A 27,392-nucleotide genomic window follows, 5' to 3' on the forward strand; every position below is an offset into this window, starting at 1 on the left:
CTGTTTGGCTTTCAATAGAGGGAAGAATGTCAGTCAAATAACCCTGTTTTCCCTTAATTTGCTGCAGCTCAGTTGGGATCCTGAGGACCTTTTCAACTCCCCATCAGATTTCCTATGGTTCCTATACATCTCCAGGGCAAGATGGAACATTTGGAAACAAATGGAACAAACTGAAAACCTATCATACCCTTCAAGCAAAAGACATAGTGACTAAAGCAGCCTGAATGTTTTTATTCAAAATGCTTTTGCAACAAGCAAGAACTGCCTTGTCAAAAAATGTTTCCATTGGAAATAGGTTTTGATACACACAGAATCCAACACAATACTGTTTAAAATTATTGTTGGGTTTTTGACATTTTTTTTCACAATAAAACTGATAAAAAGGTGCAAAAGGAAACCTGAAATCAACTGTTGAACAATGCTTTCAAGACCAAGCAAAATGGTAAAATAATCTGGAACCAGACTGCTTAAGAGTATGAATCCTCTAAGCTTCTTGTAGCATTTGGTTCCGCACAGTTCTCCTTTTATCTGACCTGTTGATCTTCACATCTGCCTGTTTCAGTTACATCACTGAGCCCAATGCATCTCTGCTAAAATTCTCCACGAATTAGGCAGAAGGTCATGGTCCATGCAGCAGTTTAAATTCTCAAAGTTCTCCTCCTACATTAATATTTTAGTTTGTAGGTCTTTTACCAGAAAACTCCAGAGGTGGAAGTGATCCAGGGCTTGATGAAAGCATCCAGGACCCTTTGGTCTGATAGGTAGGTGAAAACTGAGGGTCATTAAGATAAGGAAATAAATTTTTGACAGACACCCACAGAGGTCCCTGGAGACCAGCTGTGTGAGAAGGTCTGAGGCTCTGAGACCAAGGCATCTGACAGTTCTTTGCCTCAGGTCCCTGATCATGGGAAAGTGATGTGGAAAATGACATTAAAAGTAGTTGGCCATGAAAGCACAGGGTACAGCATGAGAAGGGGCATTTAAAGGTAGAAGGGATTAAGAATTCTCTAGTATAGCCCGACTAAAGTTTGCAATTGTTTTTAAATTCAAGACTCTCCGCTGTGGGTATTTTGCCTGGAGTTTTTCACCATGTCAGTTCAGCCCTAGGATTTTCTGTGCTTAAGTACCATGAATAATTTAGCATTTTATACACTTCTGCAACATTTGTATCAGTCACATTTTTACTGCACAGCTCATAAATTATTTTGGCAAGGTCTTATTTGGGGGTGAAGCTGGAAGCATTCAAGGGAGCTCTGAGAGAAATGGGCATGAACCACTAACAAAACCAGGATGTTTCCTACCATTAAGTAAGAGAAAAGGCTCAAGTCCTTTTTTCACCTAGCAAATAAGGACTGCAAAGCCACACATTTGAGGAGAAATTGTTCAGGGATGCAGCCACGTGCTTTTTAAAAACTTGAATCTTGAACAAAGACCATCTTAGGGCAAATGACCACAGGCTCAGTCTTGTTTCCCATTTCTTCCAAGGGACTTTGACATTGTTTTGGACCAAGAAAAAAAGAAAAAGGTCTTGGAGTCAACTTTTTCAGCCTTTTTTACCAGATGGCTATGATAAAAGTGTGCACTACTTCTGTCAGTACTCACACATAAAACAGCTCCAGTATTTGACATGAAGTCACCTGAGTTATGAGTGGGCAAAAGGATTTCAGACAACTCTTGGGAAAGTCAGAAACAGATTAATATTTTACAGCCCTAAACCTGATGGTTTTTCTCTCAAACTTTCAGAAATTAATTCTGTTCTTGGCCTTTAGTGCTCCTGTGGCATTTTAGGCCCAGGAGATTTGCTTGCACCAATTTGGAGTGGAATGAAAACTCAAGATTAAAAAAGGGAACAGATTTCACCTTTAAATTGCATAGTTCTGACCAGCAGCTCCATAAATACACTTCTGAGCTCAGTGCTAAAACCTCCCAACAGCAAATCACAGGATGCAAACATGTCTCCCATGTATCCTGGGCTCTATTTCTTATGTTTTACATTTATTCATTACATCTCACTCCCCTTTCCAAGAAAAGTAAGTGAAAACCCAGAACCTCAGCAAGCACAAATTACCTGCTTAGCATCTGGCCTGAAGAACTTATGAGATCTGCAATTTTACATGTCTGAACAAAAGTTACCAGAAATTCTGACCACAGCGAGATAAGGTGGTGCTGTTGGGCTTTGCTGCTAGGGTTCAGCTCTTTCATTTCTCTCCAGATATTTTACTTGGAATATTACTTTGTTATGGTGGTAGAGCAAGCTGCCACTCAACTGAGTTCAGCAGAACAACCAGGCCTAAAAGAGCATTACGTCTGAGAGCCAGAGTCTGAGCCCATGACCATCCACGTTGTTACAGAATCATTGAATGTTTTGGGGTGTGAAGGACCTTAAAGACCATCAGTTCCAATGCCCAGCCACTATGGACAGGGACTCCTTCTACCAGACCAGGTTACTCAAAGCCCCATCCAACGAGGCCTTGGACACTGTCAGGAATGGGGCATCCACAGCTTCTATGAACAGTGTGCTCCAGTGCCTCAACATTGTTACAGTAAAGAATTTCTTCCTAAAATCCCATATAAACCTGTCCTCTTTCTGTTTATGTGGCTTTCACATCACCCTCAAATAGCTGCAAGGAGCAGTCCAGGCCTAAGCCCAGATCAGGGTTTGGTCCCAAAAACCAACTTGGACTTGGCCACTGTCTCTCAGAGTACACAAACATTTACTGAATACTTCCAGGTCAATTTATGCCAGTTGACCTCAGGGCTAGAGAATGTGCACCAGATCATTTTTTTTATTTATTAATATGGATGTTGAGTAAAGGACAAGCAGCCCTATTTAAACTGCCCTTTGTTCAGGCACACCCACTGCTGTTAACAACAGTTCCCTGGGAGTAAAAACACAGCAGAACAGGCTTGTGGCAGGATTCATGCAGGAACACAAAACTTGAAAACAAGCTACCAAATGAAGCAACATTTACTCAAGAACTTTCAAAATGGTTCTGCAAGACTTGCAGATACACCAAACTTGTTTGATTTTTTTCTTGTTGTAATGGAGGGAGACTCATTTACTTCTCCTGTTCTGAATTATCAGGAGATTTGTGCTGCTCATCAAGACTTCTGGAATTGATCTCAACAAGTCCTGATATTCAGTTTTCACTTGTTATGATTGTAAGTTCTCTAATGCAAACATTGTCCCTTCTCCATTCTTCATTCATATGAAGAATGTATTTATTTCTTAGAAGGCTTAGAAACACATACCAAGGCAGGAAGGTCTCCAATTAACCTGGAGTCTCTGTGCCACAACAATGGCAACACTCAGAATCCACACTTTATTTTATAAGCCATCACTCTGAAGACACTGGGATGCAAGAGATAAATTGTTGGCTTTTCTAGCTTGTTTTGCAACTTCTCTTAAGAAACAAAGCTTTCTATCTGGACATATATAGGGCTGTGTTTTCCTTGTCACCACCACTGATAATGGTAACAATCTGCAGGCAATATCCTTCTTGCTATGCATCTGATTAGGTAGAAATTCCTCTAGGCTTCACCTAATCAAATGCAAGTGCTGCATTATTTATGAAAGAAAGCTGAATTTCATTAAACTTATTCTACAAGTAGCAGTTCATGTAAGAAATCAGTTTATCCTTTCCTTTGGAATTCAGAATAATTTTCTTTAAAAATCTACATTCAAGGATAATTATAATAGAAGTCTTGAAACAGCAAAATTATGGGAAAGCAACCTATAAAAGTATATTTTAAAGCAGATGGAGATTTCATTTCTAAAGAGAAGAAAAGTGGGTTGCTTCCTTGTTGTAGAATGAATAATTCAAATGATTCCTCCAATGCTGTATCTGCAATTGTCAGAATAAATTTCAGCAGCCTTCCCTTTAACTATTACAGGTATAGACTGCACAAGAACTCCTGTTAGTGATTATCCCCACTTCTTTTAGGTTAGCAAAATTCCCTCTAATACCACTGAACAAAAGCCCTACTGACTTGCACAGCCAAGAGATTTCCAGTTTCCCAGGAGAAAACCAGGTATAAAACATATACAGCTGATGACCATTTATTCTGCTTTTTCATTTAATGCCACTATTACCTGAAACATGAGGGGTTTTGAAAAAAAATTTGAAGGGCTTTGTTTGGCTCCATATCTGAATTACAAGACAATTACAGAAAGAAGATAAAGGGATGAAATTTGTTGTCATGACTGCAACCTATGATCCACCAGGAATTTTAATTCTTTTAATTCAGAATGAGAGAGACCACTTAAACAACTGGCAAGCTCTGCTCACAGCCCTGCCTGGTCTGGTGCCAGGGGTATTCAGGGGGAGGAAGGCATTAGTGTGACAACTACCCACTTGCCCTTAAAGAGCATTTTGTGGTTTTTGTACAGCCATTGCTGTGTGGATAGCAAGCAGCAGGGGATGGGGCCAGACTAGCATGCAATTAGCCTGGAAAACTACCATGGACAGCAGGGAAAAAGCTGCAATGTCATCTTTCAGGGGTCTGGGCAGCCCCCCACAAACACTGCACGATGAAAGAGGTTATTGAAAGCAGCCCAGAGCTGGGACAGGCCTGACATGTTACATGGGGGTGACTCTTCCTGATGCCCTTCATCACTCTCCAAGGGTTGACAATAAGCCTGTTGAAAGCACATTCCCAGTGACTTACAACATGAGTTCTTATAACCATTATAAAACTTGTAAGCAACTCTGGTCATCATTAATCCAACAGCCATGCCATGGCAGCAGCAAGACAAAAAAACTGCCTGCATCATCTTGCATAATATTCAAAGGGAGTCCAAGCACATTAATTTCTTCTATAAATTAAAATAATAAGTGAAAAATAATAAAAATAATAAATTATTCAGTTGGAGAGATCTAGTGTGCCTGGTTTTTGTTAACCTGTCTTTTGATTAAATAATGCATTTAAACTTAGCACTCACATTGAGGCAGTTGTGGTAAGTCAGCCCCCTGTGCTGCCCTGTTACCCCTCTGTGGCCAGAGGAGAGGAAAGTCTGAAGGGCCACAGCTCTTACCACTCCTCCTCCATACAAGAGGACACTTCCCTGACAGCCACTCTTGGCTCTCCTGCTGCCTGTCCAGCCCTACCACAAAGCTCAGCATCCATGGGGCTCCCTGCAGCCACGTTAAGCACAGGGACTCAGGCCTTAATTACCCAGGCCCAATTACTTGCTGGCAGCATGGCAATGTGCTTTTAAGGCACATTTTGCCCATTCCAATATATACTGTAATTATTGGCATTGTTTTGCCAACTAAAGTAAGAATGTTATATGAATAACGTTTCTATCTGTGCCAAGTTTTAATACTGCCCATTTTATATTTACTCCAGCATACTATTTCAAGCCAATTTTCCAATTTTAATATTACATCATACTCATTTTCATGTATTTATGTAAGTTCTCAATAGAGTTCTATGTCAGGTTGAATTAAAACACGATCTGATGTAATTCTGAGACCAGTCATCCTTCTGGGAACAATTCTGCACTGGCAACAACTCAGGTCATGGCCTCATGATGGTGTGGCACCTTGTTTCAAGAGCTGCTCTACATGATGTGGAGATGTGTCTTCCTCAAAAAGGTTTTCAATTTGCAACATTTTAATTTAATTCAAGGAAGGAGAGGTGATTCTGCAATATCAAGCAGCAGCAGGTTGTTTTTTTTTTTTGAAGTGTTCTAGCAGTTGCATCAATATTTCCTCAAAGAAAACACCCTTCAGCTTGGCAGAAGGTTTGTGGCAGGCTGGTATTTTTTGTATTTAAAAAAGCACCTGGAAATCCTGTTGAAAGTCAGGCAAGTGAGAGATCTAATGCTTTTAGGTTCCTTTGAAAGCCTCAGGCATAATCTCCTTCAGTGAAAGCGTGACAGAGCAGCGCGACTTGCGGCTGCACACAGCACAGCCCGGAGCTGGGAATTACATCACACCCATTTCCACACACCCAGCTGCCAGGGGCTCCTGACACAATGCCAGGCATGAGACAGGGAGTGCTGCCATCCCAGCCTGGGGCTGGGGCTCACAGGGCATCCCTGAGCAGCGCTGTGGGGCCTGCACAGGCCAGAGAAGTCAGTGCAAGGTCATGCCCAACCAGCAGTGCCTCCAGCAGGACCTTGCTCTAACCTGGGATCTCCAGAGGCTGAGGTATAAATAGCAAGCGCTGAATCACAGCCAGGGATCAGTGGAAGGAAGTGAGGTCCTGGCTTTATGGCTTTGATGCCTTGTGAAGGCTGACCTAGAACAGAGGCCAGGCACAGCTAAAGAGTAAAGTCGGGATTTATTAGAAGGCCTCAATGGATACACCTTGGGCAGCATAAGAGCCCAGCCAAGGCTACACCCCAGATGAACCCAAAATGGTCACAAAATGCACGACCAGTCACAGGGTCTCACACTTTTATAAGTTCTGGTCTATTTGCATACTGCTGTTTATTGTCCAATTACAGCTTTAGCTTATGAAGCCCCTCCTGCTTGTTTTTCTCTCTTCAGTCCACATTGTTTATGCTCTTGGGCCTGAAATTTGGATAATTTGTCCTTGGTTTCCAGCTAGAGAAGGAATTGTTTCCCTACTCTGTGAAGAGAGCTTACTATCCCCTAATAGGAGGCTCATAACTACACACCAAAGCAGCACAGAATCTGAAAAATATAAAAGCTAAAACCTGAGGCATCAACTTCTCTCCCTGCCCATCAGCCAGGGAGAGCAGCCCACAGGTGCCCTGCCACCAGCAAACCCTCTCAGCACGGTGAGCCTCCCAGGCTGAATTGCAGAGCACCCTGACACTGAGAGAAACCTCTCCAGGACAGAAATGGGGAAAAAAAATAAAGAAGCTGAATAGATTTAATCTGTACATTGACAAAAGCCTCATGAATTCTTTGAGCTTGACATCCATTAAGCAAAAAGTACCCCCAACCTACAGCAATATCCAAAAGCATGCTATTCAAATAACCAACCAGAAGCACACTAAACAATATTATAATTTATAAATTTTCAAACTTGAGCAGGGGTAGAAGCCTGAGAGTTAGAGTTGAGGAGAAAAACCAGGATTTTAAGTCAAACAATATCAGTGCTAAATATAAATAAATAAAATCTCTCTTGCTAAACTTGCATGTTCCCTGAAGTGATGAGGCAAACACAAGGTTATCAAACAGGGCTGTCAGCTTATTCTCTCACATAAAGAATTTATGCAGGATCCATGTAGTCCTGAAAATCCCAGAAATCTCAACACTCCCAAAGCCCAGCAAAGGACTAATAATTCACAACATGCCTGACCTATGGACAGTGTGAACAATGCAGGCACCTCCATGGAGCCCACAGAATCTTGAGGGAGCCCACAGCAAACAAGAGACCATCGGGTGAGCCCTTCAATCAAACATGGCATGAGGGATACAATAACAACACACTCTCACCAAAGCAGATGGGGGTGAAACTACCCAGGTGCCAGGGGAAGCTGTACAGCCCCACACTGCACAGTTTTCCTCAAAACAAGGACAGCAGGCTAAGAAAAAAACAGTGGCTGTGGGAATGAGTAACCAACCCTTGGATTTGAGGTTACCATTAGCCAAAAGTGAAAGGTAGACTTGAACACGTGCAAAATACAGTCACAAGTTTCTCTCTGCATACCCCACAGGAGAATCAAAATAGATCCTCAAAAACAGTCAAAATAGATTTCTTATTGTCCCAATAAGGAAACATTTTTAATTAGGGGAGCATTTTTCCTTACCCAGATTTTTTTAATCAGTCCCCAATACATAAAAAGGCAGAGTTTTCATGCAGTTCTGAGGAAGGCTATGGAGCTGTCACCCTCAGAGATGATGGGGGCTTTTCTCTAAGATGATGTGTTTGAAAAGCCAGCAAGTCCTTGAAGGGCAGCACAAAAGGACCTGCAGCCACAACAAGACACCAGGTGTAGGAAGGGACCCCAGCACCTGTAACCATCAGTGTGCAGGGCTGACACATCCATCTGTCCATCCCAGCAGGCACACCCAGCTCCTGTGGCTCTAAATGCACACACACTGTCTCTGCATCATGGTTGCACTTATACCAGTTCTGTTTCCAAGTAAATAAAAGCCTGTGCATTGACTGTTATTTTGTAACTAAAAAGCAGAAAAACTGAGCAGAGCTGGAGCAGCCCTCAAAACAGGCAGGGATTTGTACTTTGCATACAGAGAACAGGTTTAAAAATAAATTACACTCACTGAAGTAATTTGGCCATTGTCCCATGCAACATCTTGTAAAGGCCATTAAGTCTCTGATTCAAATGACAAGGCAGCCCTTCCAGCCATCAATTATCTCTAAAACACTCAACAATTCTGTCCAGCTTCAGGACAGCCACCACATCCCTACCCAATACTTCTTAAGCCCACTGTCAAAGCTCAAATCAGAACACCACCAAGATATTCCCAACAGCTTGGACACGATCCACCTCCAGCCCATAATATTCACTAACGCAGAGCATTACCTGAAATCTCTATGAAGATGTTCCAGGCTTGCTCCAAGGGCCTGACCTAAGCAATATCAGAGTGTCAGAAGGGCACTCATGGTTTCAGGAGCAAAAGAAGCCACAGCAAAGCAGCAAACGCACATTTTTTACTCACTGTAAAAACAGGCTAACAAATGGTGCTGGTATTTTAATTCTTCCCAGAAATAAATCACAGATGGTATCCAAGGCCACCTGCAGTCCATGCTGAGAGGCATTTTAAAGGCAAATACATTGACACACACACATAAAGGGCTGGAAGAACACAAATTTTTTTACTGCATGGAGAGTGCAATTTAACAGAATTTAAACAACCCCAGACACCGTTGATTTAAGACATATAAAAACCCAGCAGGAAGGTATGTGGGAAAGCTTAGGAAGAAACCTGAGTCTCCCTTACAGCATTAGGGCTTTATTTCTAAAGTGTAGTGAGGTGAAAGAACAGCCTTGCTTTTTTTCTTTTCTACCCATTCCAGTGCTGCTATGAATCAATTTTGTTCCCTCAAATGAGGGATACAGATAAGCTGCTTACACTGTTTTCCCTTCTCCATCTAGCCTGTGTTTGAGTACTAACCATGATTTCATGATCCTTACTGATGCCACAAACCAGCATTCCCCATTTCCAGGCTGTATGCAATGCCCTAAGATGTATTACTTGCAAGCTCTGTGAGAGCCAGACCACACAAGCTGCAGGACCAAGTGTTTCCATACTGGTTTCCCTGCCTCTTGGCCCACTCTCTCCTCTCTCTCATGGCTGAACAGCAGAACAGCTCCCTGAACTATAAAGAAAACCAGTCCAAGAGTCCCTGCTTCCCTCCTCCAGAAGATGCCACAAGGGGGCATGGAGGTTTCTGCATGGCAGGCTGGTCCCCTTCCTGCTCTGTTTGGTCAGCAGCCTTTGGCAGGGGAAGTCCAAGGGGAGCTTGTGGCTAGGAACCTGTTGATGGACGTGTACACACACAGATGTAACACTGCAGCACTCTCAGGTACACACCAGTGTATTTATGTAAATAAATCCACAGTATCACATTGCACAAGGTGAACACCTCCTGCAGGACTCTCTACTGTCAAGTATATTTTAACATCCAGAAGGCAAACATGAATTTTTAGATGATGACCTTTTCCCAGACACAGAAATATAGCTTGGGTAGCACAGAACTACTATTAGCATGTTTATCCACCCAACTCCAGCAAGGAACTCAGCAATCTCCCTCAGCCCCACCTGCTGATGCTCACATTGATCTGCCTTCCATGGGAAGCACTGCCCTGGAAACAAACAGAGAGGGATGGTAAGAACTGCTTTGGGAATTAAAATGTTGAATGAGTGCAATTGTAGGAGGTGAGGTGAATCATTTTTCTCACCTCCATTGTTAAAAGGAGATTGATTAAATTGATAACGAATTTTCACCAATTGGGTTTTCAGGCTCTGCTGTTTTTCTCTCTCTGCATGTCAGCCCATGTGCATTGCTGAAGAGCAGTATAACAGTATCAACAGTAACATCAAGCACAGAAGGCTGGGGAGAAGCAGGACAAAGGCTTGGTAACTACAAACACAGCTTAGTAACTACAAACAGCAAAGTGGTTCTCATTCAAATATGAAGAACAACTCTTATGTCCTAACATCTTCATTAGGACATCAGATTTGTTCTTCATATTTGAGTGAGGTTGTACGACCTCATATCCTCACTCACAAATAGGGAACAAGTGGTGAGATAAATTTCAGATAAGATCAGCCCTGCTTGATCTCCAGGAGCAGAGGTTCTCCAGAATTCCTAACAGCAGCCACAAACCTGCAGCAGAAGCAGCAGCAAGAACGTTAAGGCCAGCTTTCAGAATAGCCGTGGTCGACTCACACCTCAGATGGACTATTTCTGGCCTTTATTTTCTGAAAGAAAAAACCCCAAGGATCTCCTGGGGTCACTACCATATGTCAGGCAAGCCAGTGAAGCAGTCTAATCCAGCAGAGTGTTTTTCTTGTTTTACTGTAGGTAAGCTGAAAGGTTTATAACCCACTGTACAATTGCTGAACACCAGCTGTTTGTTGGGGCTGTTTTACAGGCTCCACTTCCATTCCCCTTTTAGGAACTACATATAGGAAGAGATTTTCCTTCATATAAAGAATTTTTGTTCTTTTCATTCTCCCCATCTGTTGGAACCCAGGACATTCCTCTGGACTGCCCTGGAGGACTCAAGACCCTGGCAGGGGGCTCAGAGACCTTGGCACAGAGTCAAAGACACCTGTGCCTTGGATTTTAACCCATGGAAATGATCATCAACTTTGTGTGAAGAGTTAGAAGCCACAAGAGTTTGAAAAGAATGACAGTGAATTTATCACAGGGTGAAAAACTAGAATCTGGGGTTTTTAGAATGGGGGTTCAGGAGGCAAGATGGAGGAATCTGGGTTTGTACTTTTTTCCCCTTCTTCTTCTTTGTCCTCCATCTTCTGCTGTGATGGTGGCACTTTTGGATTGGTTTAGAGTAGAAACTCACTGTCTAACATAGGTAATAGGTACTGGAAAATTATTGTAAACAAAGTACACATAGTTTTTAGTATAAAAAGGTAACACTGCCCTGAGGGCAGTCAATGTGCCTCAACCCAACATGCTGGACAGACCTCAGTGGGTCAGAAAGACAATGTATTAGATAAGAGCAAATAAACAACCTTGAGAACGAGAGCCCAGGAATCCTGACTTCTTCTTTGCTCTCAGGGCTGGAATAAAGAGACTTTCTAACACCTCAGGGTCATCTCAACACCAGAGACCCTGTCACCCATCTCCAATTCAAACATCATTCTCCATTTTTGCATTTCATTTCAGTGTTCATTTCCCCCACACCTGGAGAACATAATTAGATTGCACTAATTACCCAAGTCCAGCTAGGTCAGGGTGTTTTGTTACTGGCCTTTGGGCTGGGCTGAGGAATAACTTTTCTGATGGGCCACCTGCAATGGTGGTTGTTGGGACTGACTGCCAAGTTTGCCTTGGAAACCTGCCCTGCAGTTCCACTGACAGAGAAAACACATTATTCTCCTTCACCACTTTTCTGCCCTGAAGCTAACAGAGGCACACCAACATTTCCCAGCAGCGAATCCCACCTGTCTCTGAAAACAGGAAAGGAGTAATTAAAGCATTGGGGATCAACTTTCCCAGGATTTAGCATCCATTGCTAGTATTTCCCTAGGTAACCTGTGTGCACTTCAGCATCCTTTCCTGTCACAGACAACTTTTATAAAAAATCCTTTCCTTAGGATTTTTTCCTCCTGAGAAGCTAGAAGCCTCAGGAACAAAATGTAAACATTGATTATCTGCTGCTGTGGAATGCAATAGGTGCATCTGTGATTGGCCCATGTTGGATGGTTGTAATTAATGGCCAATCACAGTCAGCTGGCTCGGACAAAGAGTCCGAGACACAAACCTTTGTTATTCATTCCTTTCTATTCTTAGCTTAGCTAGACTTCTGAGATGAAACCTTTTCTTCTATTCTTTTAGTATAGTTTTAATGTAATATATATCATAAAATAATAAATCAAGCCTTCTGAAACATGGAGTCAAATCCTCATCTCTTCCCTCAACCTGAGACCCCTGTGAACACTGCCACACTTTCTCACAGTTACAATTTCCCAGGATTTAGTATGCATTGCTAGTATTTCACTAGGTAACCTGTGTGCAGTTCAGCATCCTTTCCCACAGTTTCAGCTTCCCAGGAGGAAGGTGTTGCTTTGCTGAGCAGACACAAGGCAGCCAGCACTGCTGGCAGAGCAGGAGCACATGAAAGTGCCTCCTCACCTTGGTGGAGTTGGTGGAATGGCAAATTGCTCACAGTTCAAGCAGCAGCGTGCAGACTGACAAGATCACTTTTTGTTTACTAAACAATTAAACTCATTCACCAGAGATCAAGCAGAGCTGCACTGTTGTTTGGCACAAAGCTGGAATAGTGGATGAGCCATCACCCACTGAGGCAGTGCAGCTCTCCCTTTCCCATCTCCCAGGAGCTCCCAGGCAGCAAGCCGTGTCCTTATCAACTCCAGCTCCTTATTAATTCCCTATTGATCTGCTCACTGAGCACTAGGCAGAAATAATATTTTTATCTTCTGTGTTCTTGGCTGTGCTGCCATTGGATTTGAAGCCTCCTGAGCAGCTTGGGTTTTCTGTAACCTGGGGAGGATGAATCCACCCACACTCACTGGGAGAGAAGGCACTCAGTGAGGGGTACCTGTGGGAAATCATGAAAGCTTGTGAGAACACCTCAGCTGCTGGTCTGCCTACTCCCTGACATGGAAATTTACAGAGTGGTAATTCATCTTTCCAGGTCAAGCCAGTGGCCAAAAATACCCTGAACCATCAAATTCTGCTCAGGATATTACAGCTACTACTTCCTTCTCTCTAATTATGGAGATTGGTCCACAATCAGAGCAGTGTGTGTGGAGCTGGTGCCTGTGAGGATGGGGAAACAGCTCTATAGACACAGCAGCTGTTTTCTGTGATACCTGAGCATGCTCTGGCACTGTATCCACCTGAGGCTGCCTGTCCACACCCAGCAGCTTCTCCACTGCTCCAACACAGCCACCAAATGCAGGCACCCAGCTACGAGAGGCTGCAGAGCTCACACACAAACCCTGGCACTGCAGGAAGGGTCTGACTGTCTGAGGGGAAAACACAGACATCACAGAATGCCATCCTCAACAGAAGAACACAGTGCACTTTTTACTTACACTGTTCTATTGCTCATTACACAGGCCCCAGATAATTTCCCTGTGCCAGAGGGGCAAGAAGGAGTAAATATAAGGAAAATGTAAGTGCAGAGATACACTGTGACAAGAACAAGTAGTGAAGCTTCCCAGTGATGGAGACTTCCAACTCCTGGCCTGCACTTTTGGGTCAAAAAGAGAACGTGCAAGGTGAGTTTCACTTTTCCAAACTGCCAGCTAATGCTGAAATTACTGAAGCAAGTCGAGTGCTAGCACCAGTGAGACACCAAGCACCTAGAGAAGAGCAGGGCTGGCTCTGTGGGGCTCCCAGCCCCAACAAGGCTTCAGATGCTCTATAAACAACACCAGCATGAACAGAGCTCTGTAATACAGTGGAGAAAATGTTTGCAGTCAGCTCTCAAAACAGACTCATAATTGAAATACTGCAGAGCAGAAAACAGCATTATAATTACAATAAATGGGTGCTGCTGAGTTAGAGAAGATCTTTTGTCTGCAAATCCCATTTACACAAGCACAGGCAATGGTGGTAGGAGCAGTTACATTACTCTGTGCACTCCACTGCAGGGCTTGGATCATTTTTGTCAGTCCCTGTTTTTAACTTGCAATGGGCTTTAGTAGTAACTTGGAAGAAATTCGAAGAGTAGATACAGGAACAACTGGAGGACTGCAAAACTTTGTGATGCTGAAAAAATCAGCACTTATCAAACAGCAGGTTAAGGGAGGAGTTGATCACTCTACAGAAAACAGAATTTTGGTAATGGGATCTTCAGTGTGGCATTGAAAGGTATAAACAAATTCAATGACTGGAAGCTGATGTCAAACAAATCAGTCTAAAAATAAGGGAGGACATTTTCAAGAGCCAATGTAATTTACCCTTCAGTACCATTTACTGATGGTCGTGCTGGATTTTCCTTTGCTGGAAACTTTAAAAAAATAGAAAGCTTTTCTAAATGACTTCCTAAAAACAGAACAGGATGTTGCTCAAAAAAGCTGAAAATCACCTTCACCCAGGTTCACTCCCTCCTCAGTGACAATGAACTCCTGTCCTCACAGGTCAGCCTGGGTAGGCTAGGAGCCCTTGGAGAGCTTTTATCGTAACCCTGTCAGCTGGCCAAAAGACAAAGCATACATGTAATTTGTGAAGTTTTCTGTCACATCACATGTCAGGAAAGTACATTTCTTCCACCTCCTGGCATGCCCTATGGAACTGGGCTCTGCCCTTGCTGTCCATCAGAGCCACTCTTCACCTTGCCTGTCCTTCCTAAACATGCTTCTATTCCTCAAAACACGCTCTGTGCACTCCATGCTTGCCTTCCCTTGCCACCATGCCATCCCCCAGCCCTTTTCCTTGCATTCATCCCCCAGAGGGGATTGTCCTTTCTCCCAGGTCCCAAGAAGCAGAGGGGAGAGGTTTGGGGATCTAGGGTGAGCTGCCTGATGCCCCGAGCACTGCCTGGGGAGCAGCTGAGCTGCAGGAACAGCAGGGAGGAGCAGCAAGGGGAGGGAAGCTGCTCACACCCCATCTGTGTGGGAAGGGAGGGTCCTCCACAGGTACCACAGGACGTGTCCCAAATTATAGCCCAGCCCTGGGCCATGATTTACCATTCATCTACAAGCAAAGCAATTCATCCTGCTGCCTCAGCTTCCCCCTGCACAGAACCTCAGCAATGATATCTGCCCTGTTTCTGTACAGGAGCATTTTCAGGATCAATTAGTTTAGCATTCATGCAAAGCTCTGTGGACAGAAGCCTCAACACAAGCAGTAAGTACCATTATTGTTACTGCACTTCAGATGGCTACTGCACTGACATTTTCCAGGCATGCACCATTAACAATTCACAAAGATAAATGTGCCAGGAACCTGAAAATGCATTTAGGACAACTACCTCCTGCTTACCAGCACACGTTCAGCTGTGTAAATGACACCTCATCGCTCAACGTGTAGCTATGGTAACATTTCTATCTCATGTACTGAAGTGCACACACACACACACACACACACGTGGAGCTGGAGGGAAGCCAGGCTACCTCATTTTATGACACACAAACACCCAGCCAGGGAACTTTCCCAGGCTCCCAAAGCCAAGCTGCTCCCATGGAGCCAGGGATGAGGAGCAGCCAGCTCACCCCATGCCTGTCAGGAAGGAGAAGGGTTAACAGCAGGAGCCCCCCAGGCCCTGAGGGACTTACTTGAGAGCAGTTTTGTAGTGGTAGATTGCTTCAACATTTCGGCCCTGGTCTTTCAGGAAATTGGCATAGTTGTAGTGCACCTTGGCGTTGTGGGGCAGGGTCTTCACTCCTGAGCTGTGAGGAGGAACAGAAGCAGGACACATGAGCAGCCAGGTTACCCCACCTCCCCTGAGCCCACCCTCTTCTGGCAGTCCCTCCCTTCTCCTGAAAAGCTTGCTGCTGATCCCAGCACCTCGTCACCTCCTGTGCATTGGTGCCAGCACAGCTCATGTTTGAACTCCCAGCTTGTCCCCTGTGCCAAGTGCCCAGGGCAGACACAAATGTGTGGCAGCAATTCAACTCATCCTGGTGGCTGTCACTGCAGGCACTTCCAGCAGCAGCACTGCAACACTCCCTGTGGCCAGAGGCTGCTGTGTTCTAAAATCCGAACTACTAAACTGCAAGACCTAAATGGTTAATATTTAGAGGGAAAACATGTAGTACTTTCTAAAAACAGGGTCCCTGCTTAAACCTGAGTGTCATGAAGCATCTTATGAAAATCTTGATTTAAAGCTGGCACTGCAGATACCAGGAAGAGGGAATCTTTTCCTGTGCATCAGCCACCAGATGGAATGCATGGCATACTCCAAGTACCAGCACATGTGCACTGCTTAAGGCAGAGCAGAGTGTGCCCAGGAGGTGAGGGCTAATGGGGACTCCAACCCTTAGGTGGCAAAACAACACTCTGGCATTATAATACATGACTGAGGATACCTGGCTGCACAGCCACCCCATCCCTCCCCTTGGTCTCCCCTGCCACGTGTAGGCTGAACTCAACATTTGGAATTAATAATGAGGGCACAAAGACAAAAGCAAGCATATGCTTATTCGCTTAATTGAGAGCACAGAAAGCAAGGTACACCTTGCACAGCCAGAGGAAATGCTGTTCCAAGGTTAAACAGAGAAAGAAATCACAGGAGCACGTACACTGTGGAAACATTTCCCCTGCAAGAATCCAGAGAAGTCAGTGCTCTGTTTAATGGGGGAATCCTTTCCAGCACATAAACAGGGGCTCTCTGAGGTAATGGGAAATAAGGATGGATGAATCTGTTCATGTAAAAGCAGACAAAGTGCTGTTTCTTGCTCACAAGCAGATTCCTGCCAGCTGCTCTCTTCTACTCCCAGCATCTCCAACCCTGCTACCTCACTCAGATAGGAAAAGCAAGGACTAGAAAATTCCCACATCTTGTTGCTTTGCCTTGTCTGCCTCTCCCATTTAACCTTGGTTAGCATGGAAGTTAATTGTAATGAGACAGGGTCACAGGCAGCCCCTGCTGTGGGATGCACACCCTCTTCATGGGAAAAATGCACCCACAGCTGCAGAAACCCTTTGAGGGGGATTTCACTGCAGAACAGCACTGAGGAATTGCAAATATGGTATTCTTTTGGTTATCTGCAGCCAGTGGCATCCAGCATCACTAACACCTACTTGTGAGAGCTTCCAAAGCTTCGCCCACAACTGCCTTGCAGAGTTCAGCTCAACACAGCCACGGTTTGCCTTCTAAAATTAAAAGTACACCTTGCATTTGGCTTCCTAATCATCAGGTATTTCCAAATTACTTACTGGGAGCACTACAGGAATAAGACATTTTGTGACTAATCGCTGAATTAAATCAGTTAATTGATGCTATTCTTAAGAGAATGATTTTCTATATTAGTTTTCACAAAGATATACTGCACCAGCAGCAAGTAATGTGTGACTGCTATGGCTGCGTTAATTTCCATTGGCCTTGGGAGCTATTAACTACACACTTACAACCTCTGGGCATTACTGGAATATTAATTCTTATACAGAGAGGGTTTCGTTACATCAGCATCAGTGTTACAGGCACAGACATGGCACTCAAAACTGCTGCTCTCTCAGAGCTACGTGCAAGGAGCTGCTCTGCTCCAGCCTCTGCTGAAACAGAGCAGGCTGAGCTAACAGCGAGCAGTACATTACACATGCACCAGCACTTCAGTTCTAATGAGATACAGTTAAAACAGCAAGATACATACATTTAAGTATTTTAATTCTGGGCTGTTTTCCTTTAAGTAGAATTTATCACTAATTCTGCTGGTCCCATTTATTAGAACATCACTAATAAAGCTGCTTGCATCTGTGTGCTTCTGCTGGTGGCAGGGGTGCCAGAGGAAAGGCAGAAATGGGTTTGGGTTCTTAAGATGCTCTTTTCTGCATCACACTGACCTATTTATTCTTCTCACATGGGCAAGGAGGGGGAATGTTTCATTTTGCAAATGCATGTAGCAATGACTGAAACTGCTTAGAGCCTCTGTGCTGGGGGAGGCAGCAAACACAGCACTGGATGCAGAGGGGAATTTTCAGGAGAGTTGAGGAGAGTTGAACGCTATTTGCTCATTGACAGAGGAAACAATGATGTCCACAGTGAAAGCCAAGAAGGAAAGGGTGGAGTATAAATAACAAAGCAGAACACAATGTTTTTCCATTTCTGCTTCCCACAAGCTCCCAATCTCTCACAATTTCAATATCATTTTCCAATGTGCTTTTCCAAACTCTCCTGTTTCCCTGTTCCCCAGCCTGTCATACACATGCCCTCCTGAAAACCTACAGCACCAATCTGGCTCCAGCCAGAAACAAGCATGCTGACACTGGACGTCACTTCTCCAGAGGATTTCCTTCCCTTCTGATTTCTACGACAGCAGTAGGCAACAGAAATGGAAAATAAACAATAGGCAAACCTTTTTACGTAACACTTCCTCCCCAGGGAAAAACAAAAAGCCTATTAGCCATAAATCGGGGAAATTAAATGCCACTGGTATTTTCCAACCTCAAATACCAGCATCATCCAAGTTCCACTTCAGCTGGAAAAAAGCCCTGTGATCCCCTCTCTTGTTTTCCTAAGTGCATGTTCTGCTCTACAAGGTGACTGGGTGCAGGGCTGAGGCTTCATTGATTTTCTGTGACATCCATATGAAAAGTGCTCACTTTAGAAAAACATGAGACCACTCCTGCCTCAGCAGGAACCCTGGGAAACCTCTGGTGTCTCCTCTGCTTTGGCAATCATTATCATCCACTAAGATTCTCTACAACAAATCATTCTCTGGATGACACAACCAACCACCTTCCTTGGCCTCCTACCCTTGTACTGATTCCACAGATATCTGTGTTGGGCCATATTAAACTGTCCTACAGAAGATGCCCAAAATGCAACAGACTTGCTCTTTTCAGCTCAGCCGGCTTTCAGAATTAATAAAATAATACAGCAGTAAATTTGGGGCTGGAGCAGTTTTTGCAGATTCCTGAAGTCAGCAGACCTAGCTTGGGAAGGGGAGCTGCTGACTAAGAAAGCATCATTTTTGCACAGTTCCTTTGCTGGTTACAGCTGGGTTTCCAGGCACTGTCACAGACGCGGGCAGCGCGTGCAGACGCTTTCCAGGAGCAACAGGAAACACGGCAGCTGGACAAGTCTGGAAAGGTCAGCACAGAGGATGCAGAGATCAGCCCACAGCTCTGCCCTCCCTCTCCCTGGCTTTGGACATTAACACTGACCACAGCTTGAGTCTGACCTTCTGGCCTGTGCATTCACTCTAGAGGGCAGTTCCTTAAATAATTAACAAGCGAGTCCTCCCTGATCACCTGCCAACACAGTGAGACAAACTGCCTAGGGCTTCTAGAGATGTCTTGGAATGATATGCCTCAAATATCTCTCTATGTATTTGGCCACTTCTGATACTCCTGGTTTATTTGCTTCTCATTTAGCCCTTGCACACATGCTTGTGCATGTATGTGGAGAAGCATCATTTCCTCCCACAGCAGCAGCCTACCCCACACTGCTGCTTTCAGTCAGCACCCAGCAAGATTTCTGCACCCACAAAACTCGGTCCCTGGGCAGAAGACTGAGTGGCCACAGTGGCCCAGGGATGGCAACAGTGTCACACAATGTCAAAATGGTGTCAGTTTTAAGAAAGGGATGGAATGGGGTACAAGCACAAAGCTAGGAACACACTGAGTAAACAAACATCTCCTGACCAGCAGAGAAAAAGCACATTTAACAGAACAGGCCTGTTAAAGCCAAGGGAACCAAGACAGATCAATCCTGCAGAAACAAGAAAACAGAGGCACAAAATGTAGAGGTGAAAGGAAAAAAAAAAAAAACTGAGAGGAGAGAATAAGTAGTAATTAATTAAAGCAGCAACTGGAGAAAGAAGAATGAGGAACTAGGATTGTGAGTAAAGATTCTCCCAGAACACACTTCTTAAAAAAAAATTCAACACACACAGAGAATACCAAGTAGGTTGATTATGTCTCCTTTCCCACACGTATAGATTTGCTCTGTATCCTCCTCCTGTTCTGTCCATTAAAATTTATTGTTGTTTCACATACCTCCATCTACTTCTCCCTCCTCTCCTCATCAGCCTCCTCCTTCTTCCCCACAGGGGAGATCTCTCACTCCTGGAATGACATTATCTTCTTGCTATACTATTCTTCTCTTGCATTTCCTTCCCATCAACAAGGAGGGTCCTACCACATTACAGACTTGTGAGAGATGTGTAACACCTATCAAAGATCTTAAAAGGACAACAAAAAGACCAATAAGGGTAAACAGCAGAGTGAAGACAGCTATGAGAAATGAAAACTATTCTTTAAAAAGGACCAGCTACAGAAGGAAAAAGGAAAAGAGAATAAACGTCAGCCAGTTAAACATAAACCATAATTAGGCAGACCAAAAGAGATTTAAAGAAAAACTTGCTAAAGCTATCAAAGCTAATAATGGAATACATCAGATAGAGGAAACCTGCCAAAGATCCCCTAAGGCAAATAGATGATGGAGGTCTAAAAGTAGTGCTTAAAGAAGAAAAGACCACAGCAGATGAGCTGAATGGATTCTCTGCACCAGTGCTGCTAGAGGGAAACCTAAGGAGCTGCCACACAGGAGCCTTTCCTCACAGGGCAAGACCCAAGCACTGTCTCTGACTGAAGTGGCAGTAAAAGAGGCTTTAAAGCAAATCAACACCCCGAACAGTTATGAACCCATTGGGCCTGGCAGAATGCATCCAGAGGAAATCACACAGGCAGCTATTAGCTGCGGTAGGTAGCCCATAATTTAAATGAGACTGGCACTGGGGGAATGGAAGTTGATGAACATGACTTCATTGGGCTCCAGGGAAGGGATCTTGAGGAGGAAGCAGACCAGAAAGTGTGATTTTCACTTCAGGTAATTTGGGGAAAACCATAATAAATTATAATTCTAGCACATTTCTGGATAACTACAGTCCAACAAATAATTAGCCTCGCATACTGCAGAAAGAAGTTATTTGGGAAGCTCTGTTGGTGTTTTATAGACTCAACAGGTACATACATGTTATTGAAACTATGGAAAGTCTTTATATATTTATATATATTCCAAATATAGCCCAGTCAATCAAAATCACATACACCAATGTTGAGCACTTAAATGCCCAAAAGGAGATTTTTATATAAAATCCCTCACTGAAGAATTCCAATTTCTTCAAGGCATCATGGAGAAAGAGGGGAAGATCCTCTCATGAATGAATACTTAGCTGAAAGACAGCAAGCAAAGAGCATGACTGTGTGAACAGTTTTTACAGCTAGAGAAGGGTACAAGCAGGGTTTCCAGGAGACATGGAATGGCCCCTGAGCTACTTCAGGGGCTCACAAAGGAGCTTGAAAAGAGGGGACACGTTTGCTGATGACACCAATGTGAATCACACTGCAAGAATTAGCTACACCTTGTTGCAGAAGGAACTCACAGTATTTCAATACTGGGGGAAAAGATGGCACAAGAAATGCAGAGTTGGTACAGACACAAGCATCAGAGAGTGTGTACACACACACTCTAAATCTGCACACAGATTGCTGGCTAAAAACCTGGTGTTTCCAGTCACAGCAGCTATCATGGAATTTGCATTGAGAGTGCTGTGAAATTATCAATCACTGCATAGGAGAGGTCATAAAAGGCAAGCAGAAAATTATGAACTAGTAGAAGGAGAACAAAAACCAGAAAGCAGCCCTATGTGCAAAGGTGGTTCTGGCCCCTTTCTCAAAAGGATGGTTTAGAGTATGAAAGTATCCAGAGAAGACTGACAGGAGGAACCAGAAATGCAGAACAGCTTCCATGTGAGGGGAGTACAAGACCAGCTGACTTCAGCATGAAAAGGAGACAGCCTCAGGTGAGGGCATGGGGCTTCAAGGCATGGAAGTGCCTTTATCTAAGTGACAAGCTGATGGCTACTCACAACTCATTCAGCACACCAGAACTAGGGGACACCAACTGGATAATCAGGCAGAAGGCTCACAGCACACAGAGGCAATCTTAATGTGCACACTCTGTAATTTAACGACAGAGCCCAGCACACAGGATGCTGTAGAAGCCAAAACTATAAATAGATTTGAAAAAGCAGTCAGAGACATTATGGAAGAAAAGTCCATCAGTGGCTGTTAAGAGCAAAAATAGCAAGTAACTCCTGACTCAGGAAGTCTTTAAACTGCAGATTACTGCAAGCTGGGAAAGAACTGGAGAGCAGCATTATTGTTGCTGGCCCTGGTCTTACAGTGCTTTTTTCAGCAGCTGCTGCTGATTGCTCTCAGGGGCAGACCACAATACGAGGTGACCCAGCAGGAATTTAAGAGTCCTGCCATCCCCTCAAAAGCCTGGGGCAGACCTCTCTGTCTTTGGTACTGTCCCCAAATTCCTCAGCTGAAGAGGGAAACAGCTCAAGCTAGGGCAGGTGGGCAGGTAAAGGTGTGTTAGCTCCAGCTCAGAGCTGCACTGCAGCAGTGGCAACACCTCACAACTGGCAGTAAACAGTCACCCTGCTTTGAATGGAGGCTGGAAGGACCAAATTCCATTTGTCCAATTAAGCAGACATAACCTGATCCCTCTCTTTTGCCACAGACCCCATAGCACTCCATATTGTCCCTAGAATGCTCTTTAGTGGAAGGAAATGTCCTCCTGTCACCTGCTACAGTTTAACATCACCAGTCTTAAACCTGGGTGACCACAGCTGTGCACAACACAACACCATAGGATGCCTGCAAGTCTGCAAATGGAATTGTCAGATTCCCACCTCCCCTTCAGCAAGAGAGTGATCCAACCTGGAAACTCTCCTACTTTCCTCCAAGTGGCCAGGTTTGGATTGCTGTGTGAGACCAGGCCAGTCGCCACTGCTTGGACAGCAAACAGTGTTTGAGGGAGCCAGCAGGGAGCTGAGATTGGCTCAGTGGGTCAGTGTGCTGTTAACAGTGCCCAGGTTGGGGGTTTGATCCCGTCCTTCTATGGACCATTCACTTAAGAGCTGGACTCAGTGCTCCTTGTGGGTCCCTTCCAAGTCAGAATATTCCATGAATCGCTCAGAGGGGAGAAACCCAGTTCCAGATTTTTTAACAAACAGCCCCACTGAGAGAGCTCCAACCACTTCAGCAGTGTTTGCTGAAGACCAAAGGGTACACATAAAAAACAATTTCATACTTTCAGTGCTGCATAAATTAAACTTTGCTCTGGCCAATCAGTTAGGAAACAAAGCTCAACCTGTGTGCAGATCACCTGCGTCTCTGCAATTACTTCACAATTAGACAATTGCTGAAAGCAGCTGGAGGCAAATGCAATACATTTTCTAGCAAAACACAAAATGAAACAGTCTGTTTCAATGCAAGAAAATACATAAATGAGGCTGTTAACAGAGCTGTTTGGCAAAGAGTAATCAAATAAAATGAAATATGGTACATTAAGTTTGGCGCTTTGTGGCATTTTATTTTTGTCATTAGAACATTGCTAAAGAAATTTCAATATATTCAGTAGCGTTACTATGGCATTCTGGAGTGCTGAAAAAAACCTTTGCTATGTCTTTAGAAACAAAAGCATAATGCTATCATTAAATCTACAGAATCAAAGTTATTTAAAAACACCATGTCTTAAAAATGTGATTGTCAGAACCAAAGTTTGTCCATCAGCATGTAAACTGCTGACACCAGTTTTTGCACAGTTGTCACAAAACAGAAAGTGCTATTTTATGGTAATAAAAATGTTAATTAGATCGACACATCAATAGCACAACTTTTTCTAAATAAAACTATTCCATGCAACAAACCTACTTTAAACAATACAAAAATGCAAGGATTCTCCTGTGGTCACTCCTACCTGAAAAGGGATTCTCGTGACAGCCAGATCTCATTCTGTTTCACTGTCTTCCAAGAGAAGAGCAGCAGCAGCAAAGCAAAGAGGGTTGGAACAGTAATTCTCCATTTATTTAGCCACGTAGACAGCTTTTTTAGACCGTGGACAAAAAGGATGCAGTACCCCATACTGTGGGAAAAAAAAAAAGGAAAGGCAAAATGTACCTAAAGTTATATTTCAAGTGTCTGGTTTATATGCAAGACCATCCACTATTGCATTTATTACACAATTACAAGAGATTTTTGGACTAATGATTTTTTCTGGGCTAACAAACTTCAATTCACCAGCAGTTTTCCTCAAGTCACTACACAATTTCCAAATTAATCTAAATGATAGACCCGGATGCCAAAAGTACAGTCACATACATAATATAACCAGCATAATGGTAGCTTACACCAGCCACAGAAGGCAGCTGCTTTTCTGAACAGCAAGCTAGGAAAGCACCATGTAATAACAGTAATACTGAGCACTACTGGAGCAGTGTGGAAATGACAGGCATTTTAACAGGGGGAAGTCTCCAAACAATCCCAGTGGTGGCTGCTATTAATTCCAGTTTACAAATTGTGCAGCTGAGGCAGGAGAGTGAGTGCTGCAGTCAATGCTGCTGCAGGAGCAGGTGACAGAGACCACCAAAAGGCACAAGTGCCTCTCTGGGTCCTGCACTTTTACATCAAGGCCAGCCCAGAAGAGCTGAGATGGGCTGGCAGATGGGGCAGCAGCTTCCTTGCTGCCCTCCCATGAACTGACACACAGCCATCTCCAGCCCCCAGCACTTCCATGGCTCCCCATGAATAACTACTGTGGCATTTTCACAAGCCAAATTTGGACTCAAGTCTTACTCCTGAATAAATTTACATCAATTCAGTAATTATTTACCTTCAATTCAAGGGCTATGTTAATTCCTCCAATGATGTCCCTCTGAGCTGGAAATTCAGTGCTTTTGGTTGCTGTGCTTTGTATCACTAATTCTGCTTGTAATTTTTTACAAGGAATTTAAATTTCTATTGCTCAACAAATTTCATTAGCTTATCTAGAACTCTTCAGGTTACTCAGCAGCTGATTTAGTGTTAGACTTGAACCTATCTTAGTCCAGGCAGCTCTCCCTGATGAAATAAGGGAGCAGAAGGCTCTCGAATAACACTTGGGGCTGATCAATAAACAGGGACAAAAGCACAGCCCTTCCCAAACACTGGCACCCCTTGAACCCCAGCTGAATCCACATTTAAAGGCAGGCAGATCATTGAGAGATCACTGCACCTGTCCACACTCTGGCCAGACCTTTACAGGCTTTCCTGGTCTGTACGGAGATGTTGAAGCAACCTCAAAGGTAAGAAAAACTAGGAACAAAATTCCCCTGTCAGAGGTGACCTTGCAGGCAAGCGTGCAATATGGTGAAAGTCAATGTGGAAATCAGAAAAAGGAAAATGCTCCATATTTAAGAAGCTCTGTGTGTTTCTTGGCATGGTTTCTCTGCCCTCCTGGAGAGCTGAACATTGCTATTGCTTAGGTTTCCCAAGGATGGAGGAGGACAAGAATTCTTCCTCTCACTCAGGAAAAAACCTGCCTTTGTTGCACTTACTGATTTGCATCACTGCATTGTCTCTGGAACAGTACAGGTGCCCTACAGAACACTGAGAGGACTACAGACATATGGGGCAAATCCAGAGACAACATCAGATCTGCTATCATTCAGAACTCCTTCACTGCTGCTTTTGAGCTCTCCCATTCTTCAGAAGTGGTTACCCATATATTTATGTCAATTATGCTTGCATTTTGCTGTAACACATTTCTTGTTGTACATGTGCTATTTTTTCATTAACTCTTTTGCACATATATATTTATTGCACCTACATTAACTGCAACCAACATTTAGAACTATAGAGATGTTGATGCCAAACAATCCAGCCTTTAGTTATTGAACCCTACTTTAAAACCTCTGAAAAGCTAACATCAGTAATAATCCCTCCCTTTCCAACAAGAAATGCCTCAAAAGTCTGCAGACAGTTTTTACTCTGCTATTTTTCCTTTCCTCAATTTTATCCCTCCCTTGGAATTAATTATTTGAAATAAATATTATTTAATTGCTTTAGCACAAGGCCATTTTCAAAGTAATTTCCCTATACCTTCACATATTTAAGAACAGACCCTTCCTACAGAAACAAAAATGCAAAAGTCAATGTCTTGGTATTTATGTCAAATCCTGTCCCAGCTGTTGGGAATTTCTGCCTTAGCAGCAGTACTCAGTCTGAGGCACAGTCAGCATCACATTACACATCCTCCAGACCTCATGATCTGCTCTAAACAAAACAGAGTGTCCACACCAATGCATTAAAGCATCTGTCCAAAACCCATAATTATATTACTATTGTTTCCTAGTTCCAAAATCACAAAATCTGTCACACCTTACTTCACTTGTTTCACCCTAGACCCAACAGCCCCAGCACAGAAATTACCTTTATCACAGTGACCATTTTAAACCAGTGAAGCACCAAACTTGTGAATATGGAGCTGCTGCAATAGCAATCTGCCCTGACAGTCGCTGCACCTGGAGAGCCCCTCCCACCCCAGGTTCATCCCTCTTCCCTTGATCCCGACCTCACCAGGCTTCAGAGGAGCCCTTTGAAGCTGCTCTGACTTTCATGCAGCCAGCAGCAGCCCCAGCAGTTGTACCCTGGTGCAAAGAGCCCATGCAGGTGAGGCTGCACTCCAGTGATGAAGGGAACCTGGCAGGTAATGCCTCCTCTGTGGTTAATTCTGCCGTGACCCTGCCACTGCCCACAAACACAGAGAACATTTCCAACAGATTTGCTTTTCTTCTCTGAGTGATGGGGGACTTGACTCCATATCAAATCATGTTTTACTCACACACACAGGAAAAAAATAAAAAGAAAATTTCTCAAAAGGACCTTTTATCCAAGACTTGTTTGCTGCTTGAAAAACTTACCCTTAAGTACTACATTCCACACATCTCTGTAGCTAACTGCATATGTATTGAGGCTGCAGGGTTTTGGGGCTGTTTGGTTTCTTAGTTAACTCTAGCATTTCCTAGGGAGGGAAACATTTCTCCTGAAGAGCTTTTCTCTCAGCCTTGCCACACAAGCACTTTTCTGAAATACTGTGTAGCAAAACCAAAACAATAGGAAACAAGCAAAATCCCCAAACCACTTTCCTAAATCCATTTTCCACTAGATTATTGTAAAACTGCTGGGCTTTATTCCTCTTTTTTTTTTTTTTTTTTTTTCTTTTGGCTTTTGTAGGATAAGCAACAGCCTGCTCCAGCAGTGAGAAGTCTATGCCACCTTGGTCCCTGGGGTCCTGAGATACAGCCCACCAAGTCCATGTGGGCTCACGATGAGCATGCATTACAGGAGAACCTGTAACTTCAGGAATTCCATGAAGCAGCAGAAAAGCTGGGCAAATGGACAAACAGGCCAATGGTTTCATGATTCCTCACTGTTTCAGACCCCTGCAGTATTGAAGTGGCACTTTAGGCATGCCCTAAATCACAGCAAGGGCTGAGGGCCAGGCAGCCCAGCAGGGGAACCCTCTGTGCCACTGCCAGACTGCACACAGGGAGCTGGGTAATGACACATTTTTGTCCATAATTTCTGTGCTTTGTGAATATTGTTCCACCTGTGAGGAAGCAAAGTGAAAGGAGGCACAAGCAGATGGGAATGCAGTGGCATATAGACCTTATTTCCCATGGTGCTCTATATGCATTGCCCTATTAAAGCTAGAGCCAAAACAGCACATATTTAATATTTGCAAACACATCTTGGCTAATTAGATTGCAAATTCAACCTTTCCTTTGGCC

General features: G+C 43.8%; 1 protein-coding gene across 1 annotated transcript in view; it reads right to left on the bottom strand.

Annotated features, from left to right (window-relative positions):
- The window catches only part of TMTC1 (transmembrane O-mannosyltransferase targeting cadherins 1), a 143,827-nt gene that overhangs the window by 26,791 nt on the left and 89,644 nt on the right, over nt 1-27,392 (bottom strand). Inside the window, exons 10-11 of the mRNA XM_058804849.1 lie at nt 23,543-23,707; nt 15,384-15,497 (exon numbers count right to left, since the gene is read on the bottom strand). Coding sequence (XP_058660832.1) covers nt 15,384-15,497; nt 23,543-23,707 — 279 coding nt within the window. The remainder of the gene's footprint in view (nt 1-15,383; nt 15,498-23,542; nt 23,708-27,392) is intronic.

The sequence above is a fragment of the Ammospiza caudacuta genome, chromosome 5 (genome assembly GCF_027887145.1).
Source record: "Ammospiza caudacuta isolate bAmmCau1 chromosome 5, bAmmCau1.pri, whole genome shotgun sequence".
In the NCBI taxonomy this organism is placed as follows: domain Eukaryota; kingdom Metazoa; phylum Chordata; class Aves; order Passeriformes; family Passerellidae; genus Ammospiza; species Ammospiza caudacuta.